Source organism: Armigeres subalbatus, chromosome 1, assembly GCF_024139115.2.
Source record: "Armigeres subalbatus isolate Guangzhou_Male chromosome 1, GZ_Asu_2, whole genome shotgun sequence".
NCBI lineage: Eukaryota > Metazoa > Arthropoda > Insecta > Diptera > Culicidae > Armigeres > Armigeres subalbatus.
The window spans coordinates 160651809-160676171 of NC_085139.1; the positions used below are offsets into that span (position 1 = coordinate 160651809).

The 24363-nt window shown below is 38.9% G+C and overlaps 1 protein-coding gene across 6 annotated transcripts in view; it reads right to left on the minus strand.

Annotated features, from left to right (window-relative positions):
* The window catches only part of LOC134205427 (protein singed), a 191987-nt gene that overhangs the window by 13240 nt on the left and 154384 nt on the right, over positions 1 to 24363 (minus strand). For 5 of the 6 annotated variants that reach the window (XM_062680665.1, XM_062680667.1, XM_062680663.1 and 2 more), the window contains 3 exons: positions 3154 to 3195; positions 1904 to 2160; positions 1473 to 1636 (listed from right to left, as the gene is read on the minus strand). In XM_062680665.1, coding sequence (XP_062536649.1) covers positions 1473 to 1636; positions 1904 to 2160; positions 3154 to 3195 — 463 coding nt within the window. The remainder of the gene's footprint in view (positions 1 to 1472; positions 1637 to 1903; positions 2161 to 3153; positions 3196 to 24363) is intronic. The other variant, XM_062680668.1, reaches the window with a different exon arrangement.

Sequence of the window (24363 nt, forward strand, 5' to 3'; positions counted from 1 at the left end):
TTGATTAAGGTGGTGAGATTGGGTCATCGCTCTCACTGACAGTCTGGAGGTTGGATTTTTTTATAATTTAATTTTTTTGTCCTCAGATTCACACATTCAAACCATTTAATTGATATTATTGGTTGTTGAAAGAAGATCAACCTTATTGTCGCCCAGATGACCATACGTAAAAACTATACAATTTCTCCAAAAACGAACTTTTAATGCTATCAAACATATCTGCTTGAGCTTGAGCTTTGAGCTTGATTGACTACCCGTAGTTGCTAATCCATTATGACCAGATCAGCTGTTCTTGCACAGAGAACCAACAGATGTTCGCTTGGGACTAGCACTCATCTTCAATGTACAAGTACTGGTCATCTCATTTGTTAGGTCATACTGGCGCCTGCCACGTCAGAATGCAAGTCAATGTAGGGAAAGGGGAGGAAATGATGATGTAATCACTCGCCCACTGCAAGCCGAATATACCTCTGCACTTGCCACGAGTTCATACGGAATTTTTTATTATTGGAATTTTTGGGTTAGGTTCAAGAGGCAGAGGTTCGTCTTGGTTAACGAGCTGCCAATGTTATAGATAGAAGCAACTGATGAAATTTCTAATTAGATGTAGGGAAACGAGCTTTTTAAGTTCATTTCCAATTCTAGCAGCTACTGCTAGAATAGTCAAGTTGAAGGGTATAGGATAGAAATGGAAACGGTATGGAAGTCCATTTCCAGTTCTAGCGATTGCTAGAACATGAGAAATATAGAGAAAGATGCAAAGTAGGAGAATGGAACGGACCTGGGATTGAACCCACGACCTTCTGCGTATGAGGCAGAAGCAGTAGCCATATGACTACGAAGTCCGTTGAATGCTATCAAACATCTCTGAATAACAAACTTAGAAAATTCCTATACCTGTGTGCTAATGTATGTTTGTATGTAATTAGTAACATTGAAATTGTAACACTTTTATACAGGAAGACTTGACTTTGATTGCAATAAGTTCTATTCGTGACGATAAGTCACTACATACATTTAGAAAGTGTTGTGTAAATAGCGTAAATAGTGATTTTATTCACAATGTTTGTGTCTAAACACTTCTTAATAAACACGATAAAAGTGGTATCTTCACTAGGTGGAACCACCTGGTTTGTTTTAGTAAAATCGACAGTATAATTTACGCTTGCATGCAACTGAGCGCCTAATAGTTTATTTCTCAAATAGTAATTCATCACCAACACGACATGTTCAACTAGGCAAAGTCGCCTCAGTGGAGCATGTGGTAAGGCATTGCGCAATGATATTATGGTTCATCTTAAATTTGACACAAGGAAATGGTATCGTAATAAACGAAACGATTGCACGATTATATAATAATGTGTCCTGCAATGTTGGAAGACACGCAGAGCACTCCATTTATCAAATTTTATATCCACTGTGTCTTAATCAATGCCGAGTAGAGAAAGTCAGCGTCCACGATTTATACCTACTTGTTGTTGCATGTATGCAGTGCGTATCGTCCCTCTTCATCGGTGCGGAACTCCAGCGTGAAGAGCGTATCTTCGCCCCATGGAATGTTGGCGTCGACATGGATTTCGTCTTGCGATTCCGATAGATGCGCAAACCGTTTGCGTCCAACGGCGCGTAGATTAACCTGGTGCGAAAATGATGGAAAAATATATTATGGAATTAGTGTCGGTGTTGATCGAGGCTTCTCTCTCGCACTTAGTTGGGAAGACCAAAAACAACAATCTTCACTTTTCTAGCTTGGCACATTTTTGGGATTTCCCACTTCGTGGATAAGGGCAATTGGTTCAGAAGAAAATATCAATCAGCAATGAAATGCTAATTGATGAGTAATGGATAGCTGAAATCTACTAACTTCATCTTATCGCGTCGTCATATTTTTATAAGTCCTCACCTGTGGCCTAGCAGCAAGATGCACACTCCAAAACTCCTCCTTGCCCGGGGCTTTGGCAGTGCAGGTCAGCTTTTCCGGGGTACCACCGAGGAAGTAGCCACGTTGCTCGTTCTTCAGTGCCCATCGTCCTGAGTTGTCATCGGCGATGCTGATCTGGAACCGACTGCCAGCGTCGCGTTCCTCCGATTCACACAGGACATTGCCGAATGAGTCCACCGACAGATATCGGCCCAAATGTGACTTCAGATAGATGACACCTACACGTGGTGGGGAAACAGACAGAAAGAAACAAAAGCTACACATAATCACTTGTTTTAATCGCATAGTGTTTGATGAGAGATGGTTTATCTAATATAAATAGTGCTGTAGTTAAGAGATGGTCAATAATCTATCATATATTAGCACATAATCTTAATTATTTTTCGGAGATTGTTATTCTCCACCAGCAACAGATTTCAATTATATGTTTAGAAGCACAAGTAAGTTGTGAATCTACAGAAATAATCAGTTAGTAACATTGGCGAAAATGAAAATGATATTGTGATCATTCGTAGGTATTGCAATAGCATATTGAATAGATTTGATTAATTTCACGTTACAACTTGTAAATCAGTTTCAAGGTCGAATCAAGGCATGGCATTTTCGACTCGAGAATGAAGCCTTTAGAAGAAAAGTTTCTAACAAGATCTGTGGGAAGGTTCTCGATTCAGTGACCCTTACCCTAGATGCGATCTTGACCAGTCAAATTGATGTGTATGTTGAAGGTATTACCTTCCTTTATTATTTCCAATTTAAACCGAGTTACAGTCTATCAATTTTCAGTGAAATTCAAAAAGCAACAAGTGATTCAATGGTTTGTTATTTGCAAACATGACCCTGACCAATTCAATTTTGTGCGCAATGGAAGAAAATGATAGTATGAGGCATGGAAATGACATCGAAATATTTTTAGGTTATTATGATTATTACCTGGAACCTTTCTCGACTACAAATACTAAACTTCAACACTATTTTAATTGATACAGGTAAATTGATGCATAGTGATGCATATGCTATGACTTCAACTACAACGTTGACTGATCTAACTGGAGCACGGATCTTTACAAGGAAGACATTAGCTATAGGGATTCAGGGGAAAATGTGAACAGATGTAATTAAAATCTAAACAGAAATCAACAAACAACAGTGAAATCAAAACACTAAAGAATATCACGCCCGAAAACTAAAACAAAAACATGAATAAGGATTACCTTTATCGTCTGTTTTTGGATTGGCACCTGGCTGCCAGCGTTCTACAACGAGTGAGATAGATGAGAAGAGACATAGTGGATGAATTGTTTGAGAAGATGTAAGGTCTGTAGGTAATGAATTGTGTTTTATGCTATGAGAAAAAATAAACGCTTGAAACATGAGAAAACTGGCCATGCAAAATATCTGGAAATAACTCAGCGCATATTAAGATTACGTAGTGTGGAGCAGAACTAAAACAAGATAATCATGAATCTAAAAAAATTGTAGACAAGCTTTTAGTCTCAGGCCTGTTTTTTTTTCTTTTCCCAATTATTTAGGGTTGAACACCGTCAAAGACTTCCTTCTTCTTTATTGGCATTACATCCCCCACTGGGACATTGCCGCCTTGCACCTTAGTGTGCATTAAGCGAGGTTTCTAAGACAAGTTACCATTTTATTTTTGCATTCGTATATCATGAGGCTAACCAATGCCCAAAAAAGTCGAGAAAATGTCCAACTGAAAATTTCCTAGACTGGATCGGGAATCGAACCCCACCCTCAGCATCTTACCCCATGACAAAAGAGGGTCAACTCGTGCGGTAAGATGCGTAGGTACAAAGCAAGACCATTCTGAAGGTTGCTGGGTTCGATTCAGTATCGCGATTTTAAAAACCATTAGCACAACCAATCCGATCAGAAACTTAAAGTCTATGGCCTTCCAGGAGATCATAAATATCCGTTAAAAGTCAATTTTCGAAGCTCCCATTGAAAACAATATCCAGTTTTTTTTCGAGTGACGTTAATGCTTCAACTCAAGGTTGTTCTCCGGATGATTCACACGATATGCGCTTTTTATTTTAATCATTTTTCATGAAAGTATTTCGATTGAAAACTTTCCCAATTGCCAAGTACCTAACACTTCTTTAATGAAGATGTAATGAGATATACCTATTTTGATGCGGTCGATAAAGTAATTTGGAAAATTGTGTTTTTCACTACACTCCCCCCACCGAATTGGTCGCTCGTTCTGAGGTCGCCAGTTTCCCTGCACGCTGGCCACATGCGCAATGCGCATCTTCCTCGATTGCACACAGTCAGCAAGTGCGGGGTCTACCCCGAAGCCGACGTCCTCTTCCAGGTTCTCTGCTAAACATGACTTTTGCTGGTCTCTCTTCCGGCATACGCACTACATGTCCAGCCCACTGTAATCTGCCGTATTTGTATTCTTTAGATGCATTCAGCTTAATGATCAATCCCCCTATTAGTGAGATGAAAAAAAAAAATGTTTTCCATTTTTCAACATACAAGGTTCGTGTCTTCACAAAACTTGTAGCAAAACTTTCCCTGAAAAACTTTCTCAATGACGCCAAGTTCGTAATTTCATTATTTTGGAGATATGTCACGTTTTATGCCGACAACCCATTAAAAATGTGTTTTTCAACCTTTTTGCCTTTCTCGTTTACTAAGTATACGTAAAGGCTATATGATCACTCCAAAACCAAATTTTGGATAGAAGGCTCGGAGACCCATAGTTTTATATACCAATCGACTCAGCTCGACGAATTGAGGTGAGGTGCTGTTTGTGTGTATGTATGTATGTATGTATTTTGTAGACACACTTTTTGGAACTTAGCATTGGCCGCAACAAGTTCCATTCGACTGAGAATCCTGTCCCATTGCTTGTTATTGAAAATTGGCCATTTTGGACTATGGGATCAGAAGTTATGGCCAAAATACTATTTTTTATGCGCAAAACACACTAAATACACTCACTTATATTTTTCAGTATTTTTTTACGAGAAAGGCACCAACATCGCTAGGTGAATTAATCAGGGTTTTGATTATCATTACCACAATTTTTGCATGTTCTATGGAGTTTTAGAAGTAAGTATGAAGTTCTAGAAAATATTAAAATACGCAATTTGGTGTTGCGACATAAAAACTTCAAAAATAAAGAATTTATAACAGTTTTATGGATTTTTTAGGCATATTTGATTTAACTGCAACTTGACAAGAGGACAATTGTGGCAGACAATCATACGCATTTCAAAGTAGAAGAAATTAACTATGATTTAATACATGAACTGTCGAATTCTATGCGGATCTAAGGTATGTTTAATCACAAACAGTTTCCTACTGTTCAAAACAAATCTCAATCCTCGGTATTTTATTTTGCCATTACTCTGGTGAAACTTCAAGTAGGCTTAACATCATGCCAGGTTGTTTCGATCATAACTTCATGCAAATATGCTCTCAGATTATTATACCCTTTAATATTTGCACAAAAAGTTTAGTTTCATGGAGTTGATGAAACAATGCACCATGCGTCTCCATATGTCTATGCTTATATGATAAACCTTATATGATAAACTTGTAGGCATGAATAATAATATATCTCCAAAAGTAATGAAATTACGAATTCAACGTCTACAACGATTTTTTCCAGAAGAAAAATTGATGATGATGATGATGATGATGATGTGACATGTGATGGCATGTGATGAATATGTTATAAAGTGAGAAAAATATTTTTTATCTCACTTTTAGGAGGATCGATCATTAAGCTGAATATCACCTTAGAAACGCATTAACTTACTGATGAAATATCTGGAAGACACCATTAGGCTAAATCGTATAATAAAAGTGTTATAATAAATAAACGCGTTAAAAAAGCAATTTTCGCCACTGTGCGATGTCAGCATTTTGTACACTTGATACAACTCGTGATTCATGCGTTTGAGCCATTCACCATTTCGTCTGAGCCATTAACGCCGCCAAGTGTTACAGGTATACAGGGCGCAGTATTTTCCGCTCAAACACCCCGAGAATTTTTTTTAACATCCATGCTTCATGGCCGTACAGGGCGACTAGACGAACCATCGATGTGTACAGAGCTAGTTTTGACTGTGTCTATAGGCTGCGAGACATCAGCTGGCTACGCAAACCGTCAAAAGATCTACTTGCAACCGCAACATGTCTTCTCACTTCGCGGCTAACGTCATTATCACGTGTAACGATTTGATAGAGTTTATGAATAGTCCTATTCTTCCAGTTTCCCATTTAAAAGGCACGAAAGCCTCTTCCACTGCTCTGCGGGCTACACCAATGATGTCGATATCATCCGCAAAACCAAGGTGCTCCTAAGACTTGTTGATGATGGATCCGTTTTTTTGCACACCAGATCTTCAAATTGCACCTTCCATGGCTATGTTGAATAGCAGATTAGAGAGCGGATCGCCCTGCTTTAATTCATCTAACGTCACGAACGAATCGGATGTCTCATCAGATATTCTGATTGTATACCATTTCGCCGAAAACCATTTCGCGGACTTTATTATCGCGGCTGAACATTTCGCGGAATAACATTTGGCGGTATGTAACTTTTTGCGGTACGACATTTGGCGGATTGTATCTTTTCGCCGAATTACTTTTGTACGGAATGTACTATTTCGCAAAATAATAATAATAATAGCTTAGTGTTCATTAAAAAATCGAGAAAATATCTAATCGCTGAACTTCCTATACCGAGCCAGAAGTATAACCCAGCCACCTACAGCATAGTCTTTAGGGTGGTTCAAAAAATCGATTTTGCTCCACAGTGATCATCTGATTTTTTACCATGTTCTGAGTGTCCTCTGAAAATTTGAGCTCATTTGGATTAAAACTGATTTAGCACAAGCCGTTTCAAGTTTGCATGCAAATTAGTATGGGGATATTTATTTTTTCATTATACTGTTAATGACGCTTCCCCATCAAGCACAGGTTAGAAGAAAACCTACATAGCTAAAAGGGATACTCAACAGCTTTCACCCAACGAAAACCGCATGTTGATTAATCGTCCCAATAATTAGTAATCGATTTTAAGACAGGTTGCGAATCTTTAGTCATGATCGTTCAACTTCTTTGAGGGCATCACTGAAATGTGCAGTGCAACATAGTAGCCTGAATTTGTGTGTGATATCTTTCCGCCACGAGCAGCAATGTTGTCTGTTGATGAGTTATGCAATTAGCTCCAGAAAACCACGGTATAGATTAAATTCGATTACTAAATATTGGAACGATTAATTGAGATGCGGTTTTCACTGAGTGAAAGCTGTTGAGTATTCCTTTTAGCTATGTAGGTTTGTTTTTTAACATGCGTTTGATGGGGAAGCATCATTAACAGTATAATTAAAAAATAAATTTTCCCATACTAGTTTGCATGCAAACTTGAAACGGCTTGTGCTAAATCAGTTTTAATCCAAATGAGCTCAAATTTTTAGAGGACACTCAGAACATGGAAAACAATCAGATGAGCACTGTGGAGCAAAATAGATTTTTTGAACCACCCTAAGTCTTACTTGGCAGCCACGCATCTTCCCGCACGGATAAGGAAGACTTCCAATATGTAGAATTAGGTTTCGAAATTTCAATTGCCTTTTACAAATACTTTATTATATCTGGTAGAGGGGCCGGATATCATGAAGGAAGTATCTCTTCTCTTTACTTTGTTAGGAATAGACGTTTTTATGAATAACCTTTATTTCTTCTGTTCGCCTTATACCGAGAAAAATATTCATTTAAAGAAGACATTATATCCTCCCTGCGCTATGTACCGCAAAGACGCATTTATTCATAGAAAGCATTACCCCTCCCTTCGCCTTGTCCCGGGCAGACGCCCCAACTAACAATGTAAGCTGAATAAGCTATTTTATTAGCTGAAGAAGCCATTCTTTAACTGAATAAGTCCCTTATCAACTTTCAATGTTTGTTGGGGCATCCATTTAAAGAAGGCATTACCCCTCTTTTCACCTTGTTCCGGGCATACGCGTGCTTTGAAAGAAGGCATTAGCAACTCCTTTCGCCTCATACCGGGCAGACGCATCCATTTAAAGGAGGCATTACCCCCTCCCTTCGCCTTCTTCCGGGCAGACGCATCCATTTAAAGAAAACATTATCAACGCCTTCCGCCTCATACCGGGCAGACGCATCCATTTAAATAAGGCGTTTCCCCTCCCTTCGCCTTATACCGTCAGACGGCAGACGCGTTCTTTGAAAGATGGTATTATCAACTTCTTTCGCATCATACCGGGCAGACGCATCCATTTAATGATAGCGTTACCCCTCCCTTCATCTTATACCAGGCATACGCGTTCTTTTAAAGAAGGCGTTCTCAACTCCTTTCGCCTCATATCGGACAGACGCATCCATTTAAAGAAGGCGTTACCCCTCCCTTCGCCTTCTCCCGGGCAGACGCATCCATTTAGGGTGATTATACAACATAGTCAGAAATCGGCCATTTTGTAAACCACGTGCTTTTCCAATATTTTTTTCAAGAGCACGAGATTTAAGAATCATAACGCGTATGGGGCTGAAATAATGGTAGATCGTTTGCTTAGTTATGCTGAACAATCATAATTTGAGTTAGGCACTGTACGAAAACTATTAAGCCAGATTTGGGCTTTTGGAAATGTATGTGAACAAACGTGTGGTGAATTTGAAATTCACCACGGGCGTCATTGTATAATCACATACACTATACAATCGCCCAACGGTGTCAGGCCATTTGGCCGAATGCCGTCTGGCCGAATGCCGTTTGGCCGAACGCCATTTGGCCGAATGCCGTTTGGCCGAACGGGTCGTTTGGCCGAATGCCGTTTGGCCGAATAGTTAAAAAAAATTAACCTCAAATTACGAGTAGCGAAGGGTGAGAAATGAAACGTGAGTAATGAGAAGTAAGATGTGAGAAGGGAGATGTGAAAAGAGAACTTTTTCCTTTTTCTTCCTCCTCTTTTCTTCTCCTTCCTTTTCCTTCTTCCTTCTTCTTCCTTTACCTTCTTCTTCCTTCTCCTTCTTCCTCCTTCCTTCTTAATTTTTCCTTCTTCCTTCTCCTTCTTCATTTTTCCTTCTTTCTTTTTCCTTCGTACTTGTCCCTTTTCCCTTCTTCCTTTTACATTCCTCTTTCTTTCTTCTTTCTTATTCCTTCTTCCTTCCCCCTTCCTGCTGCTTCCTTCTTCCTTCTTCTTCTTTCTTCTTCCTTCTTCCTTCATCCTTCATCCTTCTTCTTTCTTCCTTCTTTCTTCATCCTTCTTCTTTCTTCCTTCTTCCTTCTTCCTTCTTCCTTCTTCCTTCTTCCTTCTTTCTTCTTCATTCTTCTTTCTTCCTTCTTCCTTCTTCCTTCTTTCTTCCTTCTTCCTTCTTCTTGTTACCATTTTTCTACTTCCTTCTTCCTTCTTCTTCTAACTTCTTCCTTCTTCCTTCTTCCTTCTTCCTTTTTCTTTCTTCCTTCTTCCTTCTTCCTTCTTCTTTCTTTCTTCTACCTTCTTCTTCTATCTTCTTTTATCTTCTTCCTTCTTCCGTCTTCCTTCTTCCTTCTTCATTCTTCCGCTTCTTCCTTCTTCCCTCTTCTTTCTTCCTTCTTCCTTCTTCCTTCTTCCTTCTTTTTTCTTCCTTCTTCCTTCTTCCTTATTCTTTCTTACTTCTTCTTTCTTTTTTCTTTCTTTCTTCTTCCTTCTCCTTCTATCTTCCTCCTTCTATCTTCTTCCTTTTTCGTTCTTCCTTCTACCTTCTTCCCCTTCTTCCTTCTTCTTTCCTCTTCCTTCTTCCTTTTTCCTTCTTCCTTCTTCCTTTTTCCTTCTTCCTTCTTTCTTCTTCCTTGTTCCTTCTTCTTCCTTCTTATTTTTTCCTTCTTCCTTCTTCCTCCTTCCTTCTTCCTTCTTCTTTCTTCCTTCTTCCTTCTTCTTTCTTCCTTCTTCTTGTTTTCTTTTTTCTACTTCCTTCTTCCTCCTTCCTTCTTCCTTCTTCTTCTAACTTCTTCCTTCTTTCTTCTTCCTTCTTTCTTCTTCTTTCTTTCTTCTACCTTCTTCTTCTATCTTATTTTATCTTCTTCCTTCTTCTTTCTTCCTTCTTCATTCTTCTCCTTCTTCCTTCTTCTTTCTTCCTTCTTCCTTCTTTTTCTATATTCTTCCTTCTTCCTTCTTTCTTCTTCCTTCTTCCTTCTTCCTTCTTACTTCTTCCTTATTCCTTCTTACTTCTTCTTTCTTTATTCTTTCTTTTTTTTCCTTCTCCTTCTATCTTCATCCTTTTTCCTTCTTCCTTCTACCTTCTTCCCCTTCTTTCTTCTTCCTTCTTCCTTTTTCCTTCTTGCTTCTTCCTTCTTCCTTCGTCCTTCTTCCTTCTTTTTTCTTCCTTCTTCCTTCCTGCTTCTTCCTTCTTCCTTCCTGCTTCTTCCTTCTTCCTTTCTCCTTCTTCCTTCTGCCTTCTTCCTTCTTCCTTCTTTATTCTTCCTTTCTTTTTTCTTCTTCCTTCTTCCATCTTCCATCTTCCATCTTCCTTCTTCCTTCCTCCTTCTTCCTTTTTCCTTCTTCTTTCTTTTTTCTTCCTTCTTCCTTCTTCCTTCTTCCTTCCTTTTTCCTTCTTCCTTCTTCCTTCTTCCTTCTTCTTCCTTCTTCCTTCTTCCTTCTTCCTTCTTCCTTCTTCCTTCTTCCTTCTTCCTTCTTCCTTCTTCCTTCTTCCTTCTTCCTTCTTCCTTCTTCTTTCTTCCTTCTTCCTTCTTCTTTCTTCCTCTTCCTTCTTCCTTCTCCCTTCTTCCTTCTTCCTTCTTCCTTCTTCCTTCTTCTTTCTTCTTTCTTCCTCTTCCTTCTTCCTTCTTCCTTCTTCCTTTTTCCTTCTTTCTTCTTCCTTCTTCCTTTTTTCTTCTTCCTTCTTCCGTTTTCCGTTTTCCTTCTTCTTTCTTCCTTCTTTCTTCTTCCTTCTTCCTTCTTCCTTCTTCATTCTTCCTTCTTCCCTCTTGCTTCTTCTTTCTTTTTTCTTCCTTGATTCTTTCTTCTTTCTCTTTCCTTCTTCTTTATTTGTTTTTCATTCAGAGAATTTCAACTATTCGGCCAAACGGCATTCGGCCAGATGGCGTTCGGCCAAATGACCCTTTCGGCCAAATGGCATTCGGCCAAACGACATTCGGCCAAACGGCATTCGGCCAAATGACCCCAAACCCGCCCAACCTTTATGGTATCTAATAGAGCAGAAGTTGATTGGGACAGAACAGTCCTTGCTCCAAGTGATCTCACACTCGCTAGTAGTTTTCCTTATAGGACATTTTCAACACAATTCCCCTCGCGGGATGAGTTGACATCTGGCTATTTGGAGAGAAGTATGTCGGACAGCATTGTTTGTTATACTGACGGCTCCCTCTTCGAAGGTAGAGCGGGTGCAGGTGTCTACTCGCGTGAGCTAAGATTGGAACAGTCCCACTCACTGGGTAGACACTGCACTGTCTTTCAAGCGGAAATATTTGCCATTATGTGTGGAGTGCAATCTGCACTTCAGAAACACATAATGGGCAAAGTAATATACTTCTGTTCAGATAGTCAAGCAGCTATCAAAGCCCTCGCTTCGGCCAACTCAAGGTCGAAGTTGGTAATCGCATGTCGAACTCAAATAGAGGAACTGAATTCAGTTAATACATTGCACCTTATATGGGTACCTGGCCATTCTTCCATAGCTGGAAACGAATCGGCTGATGAGTTTGCTCGCACTGACTGGAGCATCACAAAACTTTATTAGTCTTGACCCAGCTATTCCAATATCTAAGTGTTGGGTGAAGTGTTTGATTAACTCTTGGGCTTCCACTCAACACAAACGGTATTGGAGTAGTTTGGATTCATGTCGACAAACAAAATTGTATATCCGAGAGCCATCTCCGGTAGTAGCTAACTATTTAGCTAATCTGTCTAAACAGAATTGCAGTGTCTTAGTTAAGGTTTTGACAGGTCACTGCCGACTCAACTATCACATGGCAAATATTCAACGTGTTGAATCCTTTGTCTGTGATGGTTGTGAATCCGATTATGGAACTTCTTATCATCTGATATGTAACTGCCCAGTTTATGCGCAACTGCGTTTCCAAATATTTGGTAAACACTTACTAAGTGAAATTGACTACAGAAACCTGAACCTTCAAAGCATTCTGTTGTTCATAACCCGTTGTGGTAAGGAGCTATGAGCTTTTGTACGTGTTGTATACGTTGTATGCCCTCTTCAAGGGTACCTTTCCTCAACTTCCCATTTTTCTCCCATCCATATTCCTTTCCTTTTTGTTCACTTCCTTTTCCGTCAGGTGCGTGATGAGAAAAGCTGTGAAGGCGATGGCACAAATCTCCCGAATGAGGTGAACGTGCCCCTGGAGCCGACGTTCTGATACCTGAAGCCAGATTTGGGCTTTTGGAAATGTATGTGAACAAACGTGTGGTGAATTTGAAATTCACCACGAGCTTAATTGTATAATCACCTTAAGGAAAGCATTATCTCTCTTTTCACCTTGTCGCTGGCAGACGCGTTCTTATAGGCTCTCTCTGGTTTGCTAAAAATAGCAGGAGGTAAGTATAGGTTTACTCGGTTTTCCCCGGTCAAAAGCCGACCCTGATAGCGATGAGGTTTACAAAGGTTTTATTCCTCAAAAGGGTGGAGCTTCGACTAAAGTTGCTATGCTGTAATGAAGAACTCATGCCATGCGCGACGAAAGCCCAGTTAATGCTCAAATTTCCTACAGCTCCGCAAGGAATTAAAAGCGGGAAAAGCGACTGCACATACTAAAATGTTTATTATTAAAGTTTTCAATACTCTTCCCGTATAAAGCAATACTTGGGTGGCAGATCAGATATGTGCTGAATTAATTTATTTTTACATTTTTTGTTTTGTCAATATAAAAAAAACTACATTTAATAGAAAATCTCTTAATAGCTTTCCATTTTGATATAATTGAAGAAACTTATCGAAATGAGTTAATTGTAAAACATTCTCCGTGAAATTTCTGAAGCACTACCGGTGTGAAATAGTACAAAGAATGTCCCGTAGATATTCCGAAGAATTTCTAGTGGATATTTCAAAGAATTCCTAGTGGAAATTCCAAAGAATTTCCCGTGCGAGTTTTAGAGAATTTCCCGTGGAAATTCCAAAAAAGTCTCGTTGGAATCCCAAAGCATTTCCTTTTGAAAATCCAAAGACATTCCCGTCGAAATTTTGAAGATTTTTTTGTGAAAATTTCGAAGAGTATAACGCAAAGAGGAATTTAAGAATTACCTATGGAAGTTATTCGTAATTTGCAACGGTAATTAACTCTGGAAATTACGAATAACTGTCTTTGAAAAAGAATTACGAATAAGCAGCATGGATTTTTCAAAGGTCGCTCTACCGCTACAAATTTAATAGAATTCATTGACTATTCTCTTAATGCAATGGATAATGGTAACTACGTGGAAGCTCTGTACACTGACTTTAGCAAGGCGTTTGATCGTATTGACATTCCAATGTTACTCTTCAAATTGCAAAAAATTGGAATTGAGCCAGGACTCCTTAGATGGCTTGAATCTTATCTCACAGACCGGCAACAAATAATAAAATTTAACGGAAAGAAATCCAATCCCATTCAAGTCACTTCAGGAGTTCCACAAGGCTCTCATCTTGGCCCTCTTTTACTTATATTATATGTAAATGACATTACCTTCATTCTCAAAAATATAAAGATTTTAATTTATGCCGATGACATAAAGCTATTTATGGAAATAAAAAATGAAGACGACATAATCATATTCCAGAATAAAATACACATGTTCTATACATGGTGCAGAAAAAGCCTATTGCAACTGAATGTTAAGAAATGCAACATAATATCATTCAGCAGAAAAAGAATAACACCAAATACACAAATTGTATTAGGGAACAATACTGTAGAAAGACACGAAAGAGTTAGGGATTTAGGAGTGATTTTAGATTCGAAACTAACTCTTGTTGATCACTTGTAAGGGGGGTCTTGGTGGGGCCTCTAAAATTCCCAGCTTCTGCGCCAGACGGCCTAAGGTCGTCTGCCAGGAACTACTGATCAAAGTGCCCAGCTAACTTAATTGTTCAACCCCACAGCAAGACCACACTTGAAGACTTATTTCCCAATTCACTCAACTCACTGGTTCCCCAATTTCCGTATAAATTGATTGTGAATTCCTATTTCAATAAAGTTGTTGGCGACGTGTCAGAAGATTCATGGTAAAAGATTTATTCAAAAATAGTGCATATTTTCATGCTAACGCGATCGCGAATCAAGAACAAATTTTATTAATATTCTCAAGGCATTTCATTTTCCTATCGTTCCGTTTCGATCTACAATTCTAATAACGATCGCTTTCGATCGGATCTCTAACCTATCTGTGACGTCACGGTCGAATTTTAATCATGGTATGCGTTGTAGACTATTAAACTTTCTCTCTTTTTGTGGTTTTCTGGCTATATACGTTTTACTAGTGTGTATCCTTAACAATGTATGGTACTTACGGCCTCGTACCTACTTCACCGTACCCTCCTAGACTGATGATGGGCCTTGACGAGCTGCATGCAGCCGACGGCGATCGTTGACGAACGTTGGCGCCGATAGTGCGGAGGCCGCCCGCAAGCGACGAATGGATGGACGCCGGCTTGGGTGTTCGTAGTCAAACGACGACGCCGATATTGTTGTGGCCGCCAGCAAGCGACGAATGGTTGGACACCGGCTTGGGTGATCGTAGTCAAACGACGACGCCGATATTGTTGTGGCCGCCAGCAAGCGACGAATGGATGGACGACGGCTTGGGTGTTCGTCTGGTGATTGCGCAGGTCGGCAGCGACCTATCGGCGGCGCACCTAGCCACCCCCAGGACAGTCGAAAACGAACGGGTAGGATGCACTTAAACGAACTACGGTGGTCGCTACGGGTATTGCAGTTGTCGCTAGGAGATAGGAAGGCGGACGGCTGATCTCGATTTTAGGTGGACGGAAGCTTGCACAATCTTGGCGCTTGGAAGTACGTGAGCCAGTGATCAATCCTGCTGGCGTGGCAATCTTCCCCGCTAGATCACTCGCAGGAAACTAACCACCTTAACACGGTGGGAATGCGAGGCCGAGTTTTCGTATACGTTGGCCGACGCTCTCCGGATGGCCTATTATGGCCCGCAGCCACGATGCTATAGGACGCACCCAGGCGGAATGATCTTTTGCTTCCCTCGCGCTTATTCGGTGGGTAGTTACCGAGGAACAGCCCAATTCTGCCGTTGGCCGGCACGTGCAAGCTAATATACATGAGAGAATTTGGGTTAGGATACACACTCACTTTCTACTAATCTGTACACAAATACCTTTCAACTGTCTGTTTGTTTCACGAATTTTAGTTTCGTTTATTCGGAACTCAAAACTGATTCTCGGTTCTGTTAAATAACAAATTTTCAAACTTAAGAATTTCATTCTTTTCACCAGATCATTGGACTTACAAAAAATATTGTCCATACTCTTCACGACTCACGATTTCGTAACTTTGGACAATAGTAAAATTGTAACACCTCTGAAAATATTAACAACTTTAATGATATCACTATAAAGATTCTCTTATTCTTATTTAACTACTTTTTAAAGGAAGAATTACGGCACGGTTTCACTTCACTGAATAAAACTTTTTTATAGCTTTCTGACTCGGCGGTCTAGCAGGGAAAGATCGAGTATGTATTTCGTCCCCCACAGGAGACCTCGGTTTTTCTAGAATTTCGCATTTCCACAATTATTTCCGTTCTCTTGATTGGTATTAACCTTAGTAAAATTTTCTTGATAGATAATCCAGTTACTAGTCACCCATTAAACGCTCATTTACACTATCATCAAAATCCGCACTACTCGAGTCGAGCACTACATATTCTTATAGAACTTATCGTTTCTCTTTTGAAACGAACGTTGTTCGTTTCATTTCTCCGTACTCTCCCCAAAAAAAATATTCTAATATTTTTTTTTCATGCCTAATCTTCAACCTAACTCTAGATTTTAGTCGATAATTTCACTAAACCGCTTTGTTCCATGCAACTTTGTAAATCTATGGTGGGTATATGTCAACTGATCTTTTATTCCGAGGAAGCGATTTGTAAATCTGAACCGAACCGACACCAGTTTCGAACTGATTATTTACTTCATTACCCCCATTCTACGAAAGCCTACCCCAATCTTTATATTGGGAATTAACAACACCCGAAGTGATATCCAATACTATCATATTCCATATCTGAAAAATGTTCATATACATATTCATATTGAAAAAATGATATCAATTTTTATATCATCAAACCCATCTTCTATAGATGGACATATACATCCTCAGTATTTATCCATCTTTTCTTCCTCTGGATACCTAATCTATACAAACCGGGCTATTGCACTGTTATCGTATGTACTACTGATTCGATAATGTGCTGAGAGCTGATGCTCACAGCACAGCTGATCAGGTTTCTATTGTCAATTGAATTTGGAACGGGCAAATGCATGGAACCTGGACTTTGAAATTGTTCACGAAAAATTATAAACTAAACGTAAGTATACCAAATATATTTTTTCTAATTATTCTGATTCCAATGTTTCTAATTATTCTTTTTATTTTCTTCAGGTTCAAAATCGTATTTCGCAGCAAATTTAGAAATTTTCCATTTATAGTCGTACGTGTATTATGTTGATTTCTCATCTGGTTCACCAGAACCACAAGGAAAATGGAATTCATTCAGTGTTCGTTTCGAACTTTCGGTGTCTTTCCTTACAAAGATGCAAAAGTTCAATGACCCATTATGGAGTTAAGTTTTAAGTTAGTTCAATTATTTCCACACTATTGTTGCTTTAGGGGTTTGGTAAGTATTTTTGTCTCAACCTACATTTCAGTTGTTATGAATTGATATTTTTGTTAGTATTATTATTTTTTTCATTTCTTCCATTTACTGTACTTTTCCGAATTTCGTGTTTTTATGTTGTGCTTCTCATAATGCAAACCTAGTTTTTATACATAGCTCTCTGTTTTGGACTTTAAAGTTTTTTGAGTTGAGAAACATGATACAGTCCTAATGCCTTTCCAGTTACATCTTGTAGTACGTAACAAACATCGCCTACCTTCTTTTTGACGATTGCCTCTGAATATTTTGGTGCTAGTTTAGCGTTAAACGCCTTCGATTTATCTGACAAGAAGTGATTTTTTTTTAGAATTTTTTGACCAACTTGGAAATCTAATATTTTACCAGATCTCAGGTTGTAATATTTGGAATATTTGTCATATGCTATCTTCAAATTCTTCCTTACTTCTTCATGAATGTTTTGTATTTTCTCGGCCTGTTCTTTCTCTTTAAGGGACTGGTTACAGTTAGTATCGCGCAAGTGCTGATACTCCTCGCCAGAGCTGATTTGATTCCTACCAAAATTTACAAAATATGGCGAGAAACCACTTGAGGAATGTGTTGCATTGTTTATTGCATTTGCAATCTTGTAAATATTTTCGTCCCATGAATTTTGTTCTTTTTTTATTAATGCTCTGATTGCTGAGGTTATTACTCTGTTTGTTCTTTCAGCATTGTTCACTTGGGGAAAATACACTGGGGTAAGCCATTGACTTACGCCGTACCTTTCTAACAGATTCTTGAATTCTTTCGAGACAAATTGTGCCCCATTGTCTGACAGCACTGTTTCGGGTACTCCAAACACTAGAAAAATCATATTTTCCATAAAGAAAACTAACTGCTTGGCTTTGGCCTCTTTTAATGGTTGAATGATTACGAATTTTGTGAAAATATCCGTAATCACCAAAAGACATGTATTTCCTGTTTTCTTGGCGCGTGGGAACGGTCCTACATAGTCTATAGCTATAATCTGCCATGGTTGCGTGGCCAGTTTCTGTTTTCCTATCGGAGGTGTATGATTGAGATTGTCTGATTTAGATGTTTTACACACTACGCAGCCAGTACAAAATCGTTTTGTCTCTGAGTACATTAAAGGCCAAAAATATTTTTCTCTTATCTTTTCTAATGTTTTTTCGAATCCTAGGTGTGCTTCTCGGTGTGTGTTTTGAATGATATTAATTCTTTCTTCCCTAGTTGGAACTATTTTCCAGTCGAATCTACTGTCTGTAATCTTTGTTTCATTTTTCACATATTTATAAATTTTATCATCAATTATTTTAAAATCTTTGTACTCATTGGGATTTTTGTGAATTTTTTCAATTAGCCTGTTGTGTTCTAAGTCCTCCCATTTTTTTGAAATGGTGTTGAGCGATCTTGATAGACAGTCTGCTGTTACATTATCGCGACCTTTGCGGTACTCGATTGTAAAATCAAACTGTTGAAGTTTGAGTGCCCACCTGCAAAGTTTGGCTGAACCTTTGTCGGCACTAACTTTGAATAACCAAACGAGACTACGAGCATCTGTGATTACTCGAAAGTGTGTCCCTTCGACATAGTTTTTGAACGCTTCTATCGCCCATAAAACAGCCAGGCATTCTTTTTCCACAGCTGCGTATTTTCTTCGGGTTGAGTTCAGTTTTTTACTAAAGTATGCTATAACTCGCTTCTCTCCTTTCTGAATTTGCGTTAAAACCGCACCAACTGCCAGATCAGATGCATCTGACTCTATAATAAATTCTTCAGAAAACTCTGGATTTGCTAATATTGGTGGGTTGATCAAAGCCTCTTTTAGCTGATCTAATGCTTCATTTGCTTCCGGAGTCCAGGTAAATTTCTTTTGGTCTTTTTTTAGGAGGTCAGAAATAGGAGCGGTAATATTACTGAAATTTTTGATGAATTTCTGGTAAAAATTTGCAAGACCTAATAAGCGCCTTATATCTTTTACTGTTTTGGGTTCCTGGTAGTCTAAAATTGGCCTAATTTTTTCCATATCTACTGAAATTCCATGCTCGGACACGACGTACCCTAAGTACCTTACACTTTTGCGGCAGAACTTTGATTTACTAAGACTGATAGTCAAATTTGCTTGGTTCAGTCTTTGAGCCACTTGTTGAATCAAGCGAAAATGTTCGTCTAGGGTTTTGGTTGCGATGATTATATCATCAAGATAGACCCATACGAATGGTTGTAAATCACAGCCTAAAACCAGGTCCATAAGTTTTGACATTGTGAATGGGGCTCCTTTGAGTCCAAAGGGCATGACTTTAAATCTAAAGAGCCCTTTGCGAGTTTTAAATGCCGTATAATTACGTGAGTCTTCAGCTAATGGTATTTGCCAATAGGCTTCTTTTAAGTCTATGACTGTAAAATATTTGGCTTGTTCGATTCTATGTAAAATTTCGTGCAAATTAGGCATGGGGTAAGCATCATTTTTCGTCGCTGCATTTACCCGACGGGAATCCAGACAAACTCTGAATTTTCCATTGGGTTTTTTAACTGGTAGCAAAGGACTTGCGAGGTCTGACTCACATGGTTCAATGACGTTCATTAGTATCATTCGCTCGATTTCCTCATCTACGAATTTCTGAATATATGGCGAACATTTATACATTGGAGAAGCTTTGATTTCTTCCCCAGGAATTAGTTTAATCTCATGCTCAATTCGCGATGTTCTGCCTATTTTATTTTCTTCGGAAACAGTGAAGCAATTGATTGAATCGATTAATCGCGCCCGTTCTTGGTCATTCAAATCATGTTCTGTTTCTATTTTCTCCACTGATAATGGTTCAAAATCAAGGGTAGGAATATCTAATGATAAATCTTCTTCTACGTTTAGGTTTTCATCGGCTGACTTTATGAAGTGATTAAATTTTAGCGTAATGGTCTCCTCATTGTTTGAAAAATAATTGTCTGCGAATTGTATTGCGTTTACCCCATTGCAATTTGTGAAATCTCTAATCAGTTGAACTTTGTTGTGTTTCACCTTAATTGCTGGAGCAATTTCGAATGATTTCCAAAAATTCACTCCTAAAATAAGTGTTTTGGCAAATTCGGTAACTATATACACGCGAATAATTTTGGTTACATTGTTAAATGTAATTGGTAGATTTACAAATCCTATGCAGCTGAAGCTAGTTTGACCTGCAGTATCAACTTTAAGTTTGGATTTCTGCAATTTGAAATTATATTTTGTTATCAAATCAAGTGAATTCATTACCGATATTTCCGCACCCGAATCCAATAGTGCATCTAATTCAGAGTCTACTATTTTTATTCTAATATGCGGACATTTTTTTGGTTCTATGAATAACTCATAAACTGTAACATTTGTGCTGTGCAATTCACTTTCGTTGGGGTTTGAGATTTTGCTAGGAACAGAATAACCCCTCAATTCTCTCCCGAATTCTCGTTTTTTTGGTTCTGCTGAGGCAAAACATGATTTTTGGGACAAGTAAAAAATGTCACCCCTGAAGTTCCACATGCGTGACAAAATAAAACTTTTGCTTGCCTGCAGTCCCTCCAACGGTGTCCATATTTTCGACAATTCCAGCAAAGTGTATCTGGTTTTCTAAATTGTTCTTGGGACCCATTTAGATCTGTCGTAATTTGGTTGTATTGTTTTGATCGATCTTTTATTTGTGCCTTTTCCCTTCTCTCATACGCACAAACCTCTACTTCATCTGAAGAAGTGGATGAGGAATTTGAACTTGCTTCTATATTCCTCACAAGCTTGCGGGATATATGAGAAGGTTTTGAGTAAATCCTACCACTATCCTTGTCTAATTGTTGACATAACATGTTGAGATGTGCAATATTTCTAATTTTGTAGAATGTCAATTTTGTTTTATACCATCTGCGCATGTTGTTCCTTAATACTTTAAGCCTCTTGCGTTCTGAGTATTGTTTCGTCATGCGCTCAAACATGCCCTCAATTTCAGAACAAAACGCCACGAAAGCTTCTCCCTTTTTTTGTTTTCGATCTTTAATTTCCTGCAATAATTTCCTATCCTTATTAGGATCTCCGAAGCGGTTTTTAAGATGTTTCGAGAAGGTATCCCATGTTTCGTATTTCTTTTTATAGGTAAAATACCATCGCCTAGCTTCTCCAGTGAAAAGAATATAAGCTTGATCCAAAAATCGATCATTTGGAATCCGTTCCGCGTAAATTAATTCATTGACTTGAAATACAAAGTCCGAAACGTCCATTCCGTGAGATTCTCCGCTGAATTGGATACCCCACCTATCTAAACGGTAATGATGCATTCTTTCTTCTCTGTAGCTTGTATTTCGATATCTATCCCTATCGCTTGTTCCTAGACTATCGGAGCTGGACATTGAAGAAAGCAAGCTGCTCAAAGAATCTAACGAGGAGCTTTCGTCGTCTGATGACAAAGCATTCGAAAATTTTCTAATTTTACTACTTTTACCTTGTTTTCTACTCTTATGTTGTTTTTGTTCGAATTTTGTTGCCAATTTAGAACTTTGGTGAATTTTCTTGTAATCTTTTGGTATTGCTCCTAATTCATAGGCTTCTATTCTCCTTCGTTCTTTTTCTTGCATCATGCTTTTTACTGTTTCCGGTCCAATTTGTAGCTCTCTTATGTTTGGCAAGTTTTTGAAAAGATTACCAACTGTTTTTTGAGTAGGTTCAATGCGAAATTGTTTCTCTTGACCTGTTTTCTTTTCCCCTGCGTTTTTTTCTAAGCTACTGTGGAATTTAATAGCACCTTCAAATTTTTTTTGCAAATTCTTGATTTTATTTTCCTCTTGTGCAGTGTCTATGCCACCCACCGCTTCGCCTAATTTGTCATCCTCTGGTTCACTTAGATTCATCAGTCGTCTTGCTGTTTCCTTGTACAAGTTCATCAACTTTCTAATATTCATCAAAACATCGTACTTTTGTTCTTCTTGAGCTAAGTCTACCACCACCGCACGGTGAATTCGTTCCTTCCAGTGTCGTAATTGAGATATCCATTTTACATGAAAATCTCCTTCTAATCCTTCTTCTATTTCCTCAAGCTTTCTTCGCGCTAAAGGCCATTCATTCACAAAATATATCTGCTCTTTTGCTACGATTACTTGACCTACTTCAGATTTAAAACAGTTCTTTAATCTTTCTCGTTTCTTCTGTTCCGATTCCTGTTGTAAATTATTCCTTATCATCAATTCATAGTTCAACTCCTCTTCACTCAGATCAAAAGGATTGATATATGTGGTATTCTGTGTATTTGCCATCGTGAATGGCGTTTTACTTATTTTTATAATATTGGTACGACCCAAAATGGAAAAGTAAATTATGAAAAATGTTGGAATGGAATGAAAAGAAAAAAAAATGTCCAAAATAAAATACCAAAACCCCAGTTAGAAAAAAAAAACTTAGTTAACTAACTTTTACGTATCCCGAATAATCGAATAATAATTAGCTATAACCACGCTGAAAAATCAGGCAAGTTCAATATTATATGCAGTGCTCAAATCAATTCAAATGTAAACTTACAAAACTTTTAATTCATTCTTAATCTAAAAATTCAAAATATGGGTGACTAAAACTAGCGATTATTTTAATAAAATTCAAATTCTTGTGAGACGAGCCTTTAAGAGTTGGGCGCCATTTGTAAGGGGGGTCTTGGTGGGGCCTCTAAAATTCCCAGCTTCTGCGCCAGACGGCCTAAGGTCGTCTGCCAGGAACTACTGATCAAAGTGCCCAGCTAACTTAATTGTTCAACCCCACAGCAAGACCACACTTGAAGACTTATTTCCCAATTCACTCAACTCACTGGTTCCCCAATTTCCGTATAAATTGATTGTGAATTCCTAATTCAATAAAGTTGTTGGCGACGTGTCAGAAGTTTCATGGTAAAAGATTTATTCAAAAATAGTGCATATTTTCATGCTAACGCGATCGCGAATTAAGAACAAATTTTATTAATATTCTCAAGGCATTTCATTTTCCTATCGTTCCGTTTCGATCTACAATTCTAATAACGATCGCTTTCGATCGGATCTCTAACCTATCTGTGACGTCACGGTCGAATTTTAATCATGGTATGCGTTGTAGACTATTAAACTTTCTCTCTTTTTGTGGTTTTTCTGGCTATATACGTTTTACTAGTGTGTATCCTTAACAATGTATGGTACTTACGGCCTCGTACCTACTTCACCGTACCCTCCTAGACTGATGATGGGCCTTGACGAGCTGCATGCAGCCGACGGCGATCGTTGACGAACGTTGGCGCCGATAGTGCGGAGGCCGCCCGCAAGCGACGAATGGATGGACGCCGGCTTGGGTGTTCGTAGTCAAACGACGACGCCGATATTGTTGTGGCCGCCAGCAAGCGACGAATGGTTGGACACCGGCTTGGGTGATCGTAGTCAAACGACGACGCCGATATTGTTGTGGCCGTCAGCAAGCGACGAATGGATGGACGACGGCTTGGGTGTTCGTCTGGTGATTGCGCAGGTCGGCAGCGACCGATCGGCGGCGCACCTAGCCACCCCCAGGACAGTCGAAAACGAACGGGTAGGATGCACTTAAACGAACTACGGTGGTCGCTACGGGTATTGCAGTTGTCGCTAGGAGATAGGAAGGCGGACGGCTGATCTCGATTTTAGGTGGACGGAAGCTTGCACAATCTTGGCGCTTGGAAGTACGTGAGCCAGTGATCAATCCTGCTGGCGTGGCAATCTTCCCCCGCTAGATCACTCGCAGGAAACTAACCACCTTAACACGGTGGGAATGCGAGGCCGAGTTTTCGTATACGTTGGCCGACGCTCTCCGGATGGCCTATTATGGCCCGCAGCCACGATGCTATAGGACGCACCCAGGCGGAATGATCTTTTGCTTCCCTCGCGCTTATTCGGTGGGTAGTTACCGAGGAACAGCCCAATTCTGCCGTTGGCCGGCACGTGCAAGCTAATATACATGAGAGAATTTGGGTTAGGATACACACTCACTTTCTACTAATCTGTACACAAATACCTTTCAACTGTCTGTTTGTTTCACGAATTTTAGTTTCGTTTATTCAGAATCCAAAACTGGTTCTCGGTTCTGTTAAATAACAAATTTTCAAAATTAAGAATTTCATTTTTTTCACCAGATCATTGGACTTACAAAAAATATTGTCCATACTCTTCACGACTCACGATTTCGTAACTTTGGACAATAGTAAAATTGTAACACCTCTGAAAATATTAACAACTTTAATGATATCACTATAAAGATTCTCTTATTCTTATTTAACTACTTTTTAAAGGAAGAATTACGGCACGGTTTCACTTCACTGAATAAAACTTTTTTGTAGCTTTCTGACTCGGTGGTCTAGCAGGGAAAGAACGAGTATGTATTTCGTCTCCCACAAGAGACCTCGGTTTTCTAGAATTTCGCATTTCCACAATTATTTCCGTTCTCTTGATTGGTATTAACCTTAGTAAAATTTTCTTGATAGATAATCCAGTTACTAGTCACCCATTAAACGCTCATTTACACTATCATCAAAATCCGCACTACTCGAGTCGAGCACTACATATTCTTATAGA